General features: G+C 28.9%; 1 protein-coding gene across 1 annotated transcript in view; it reads left to right on the plus strand.

Moving 5' to 3' along the window:
* Positions 1-2237: 2237 nt before the first annotated feature.
* Positions 2238-2601, plus strand: part of LOC106686067 (zinc finger protein 711) — a gene marked incomplete at its 5' end in the record, with an annotated part of 2255 nt that continues 1891 nt past the window's right edge. The window contains one exon of the mRNA XM_067050198.1: positions 2238-2453. Within this exon, the coding sequence (XP_066906299.1) occupies positions 2238-2453 (216 nt within the window). The remainder of the gene's footprint in view (positions 2454-2601) is intronic.

Here is a 2601-nt window from a genome sequence, read left to right on the forward strand (position 1 = left end):
CTACTTTTAAAAATGATAAACTCACCATTTGAAAGTATTACGAGAGAGGAGGGGGTACAACAATTGACAGTATTTGTAAGACATTGAAATCAGATGTTTACATTTCTTATTTTTGCTATCACAAGCCGATCATATCAATATTTACTAATAGTACGAATGATAATGTAAACTATAACTTCACAAATGAATAGTATAATTTAGTTAAACATTATTTAATAAGAAAGTAAACTAATAAAGTAAAAATTTTAATAACATAAAAAACAAATATCATTATTCACAAATTTAGTACATTTTTTCATTTCCAGAAGTTTCACTTCTGTCGGCCTGGACCAACATTACTTCTTTTTTGTGTCTTTTGTTATCGTTCTTAACATGGCTTTGACTGTTCCATTCAAATTTATTTTGAGAAAGTTATATCTCAGGAACTATGTGACGCATAGATGTCTCTTAGCACTCAAATTAAGGCTAGTTTAATGTACTATAAAGTAGTTTCTGAGCTTAACTTTTGTAGGAATAGTAGTTTTCATGATATTTGATAAAAAAAATTTATTTATAGTTGTTTGAACAATAAGTTTGATTTATGAAAAACTTTATTTCAGAAACCATACAGATTTCTGCCAGTGCTCAACTTAAAGCTAGTTAAATGTACCATAAAGTAATCTATAAAGTTTATCTTTGATGGAGTAGTAGTTTTAATGATATTTGAAAAAACAAATTTTAATTTCTAGTTGAATAAAATGTTTTGAAAACATATATCTCTAGACTCATAAGATGCACATATGTCTGCTAGCACTCCAAATAAAGGAAATTACGAAGTGCAGCTCACCTGGGAAATTTAGCCTAATTTTTTTCTGTTGAACATTCACTGAAATAATTGTTAATTTCTACATAATTTCAAGAAGTTCGGGTGTTCTTTGAACTCTGAGTAATATTTAAAGAGGTGATAGAACATAAGACAGACAAAAAAGATGATGTGCTGATTCTCAAAAGTATAGAAAAAAATATTGTTTTTTTTATGAAGTCACAGTTTTTACTGAATGGGGAGTGATCACTCACAAACTATTCAACATAATTAAGTTCTAATTGAACCATTAAATGCAGAAACTCAAGAACAGAAATTTTTATGAAATTCAAGTTTATTATGGAATCAGTATCTCTTATTGTAAAGGCATAGTTTTATGCATAAATAGTAAAAATTACATTTAATACAGAGAGCCAATAAACAATATCACATAGTGGCTTTCTACAATAATTTCCAATTTCCATCTCGTTGGTCGTACTACACTGTTGGCCTTAGTGTAGCTCTGTACATATTTTGTAATATACTATACAGCGCAAACAGTAATTTTTTAAAAATATTTAATTCCAGTCTTGTGGTTATAATTACTATTATTATATTGTATTTTGAAATGAAACTTATTTACTAACATTCTACATTTCAAGAAAAAAAAATTTACCGGATTAATAGATAGTATAGGAGAGCATGAGATTATAGTAGTGCAATAAGCGAGGCAGTAATGGTCCAATTGATTGAGTTGAATTTAAATATTTTAAAAACTAAAAATCGGTGTTGATTACTATAATGTGGGAAATGTTCAGAATTGAGCTGTAATTCGAAGTTACAAATAAAGTAACAACTATCATTATTCACAAATCATTCGTGATCAAAGTAGCCCTCTCCATTTCCTCGTTAAAGATAACTGACCGCTTCAGGTAACAATTTAAAGCTGAGATGTGTAGCTATCATTTGATATCAAAATTATTGAAAAATGATGGAGCTATAATACCAAATATGCAAAATTTGTACTAAAGGAACTCCAGATTAAAGTAATAAATCTAGTAAAGTAACAAAGAAGATATTTTTTTGTTTTTCGCCTTTAACTCCTAAATGATGCATCCTAGTGAAGCAGCTGATGTATAAGAAATTAAACAACATCAATTCTGCTTTGAATGATTACTACAACATGTTCATTTGGTTAAGTATATTGTAAACTGTAAGCCGTCATTGTCCAAAAAATTAGCCTGATTAGTTTTGAATTTATCATTCTCCATTCTTTCAGGAGCACTTTTGAGCTCCATGAATGCATCTTTCATGACCTCGAAGTTCTTAGCTTATTTCATTTTATTTACTACTGAGATCCTCTGTAAAACTTCTAATATTCTTAAATCTTCTTTACAATTAAGTATCAATTAAATATCAATATGTCTAGTTTTCTAATAATATTTAATGTTTATAGGTTCCAAAGATCCTGTTGGGAATAAAGAGAAGGTCCATGATTATGTTATGAAATCTATGAAGATTGTTGCTTTAAAGAAACATGTCAAGTCTCATCTTAAAACTAAAAAGCGTTATCAATGCCTTTATTGTGAATTTAAATCATCGAGGACTAACTATTTAAAATCTCATATAATGGCACAACATACAGTTGATAGGCCTCATAAATGTTCCCATTGTAACTACAGTACAGTTCAAAAGAACAAACTGAAACTTCATGTAATGGCACGCCATATTGGTGATAAGCCTTATAGATGCTTTCATTGTAACTATAAAACAGTAACCAAACACAAGTTAAAACAGCATATAATGGCCCACCATACAGG

The sequence above is a fragment of the Halyomorpha halys genome, unplaced genomic scaffold, assembly GCF_000696795.3.
Source record: "Halyomorpha halys isolate HHAL.00 unplaced genomic scaffold, Hhal_1.1 Scaffold772.1, whole genome shotgun sequence".
Taxonomy (NCBI): domain Eukaryota; kingdom Metazoa; phylum Arthropoda; class Insecta; order Hemiptera; family Pentatomidae; genus Halyomorpha; species Halyomorpha halys.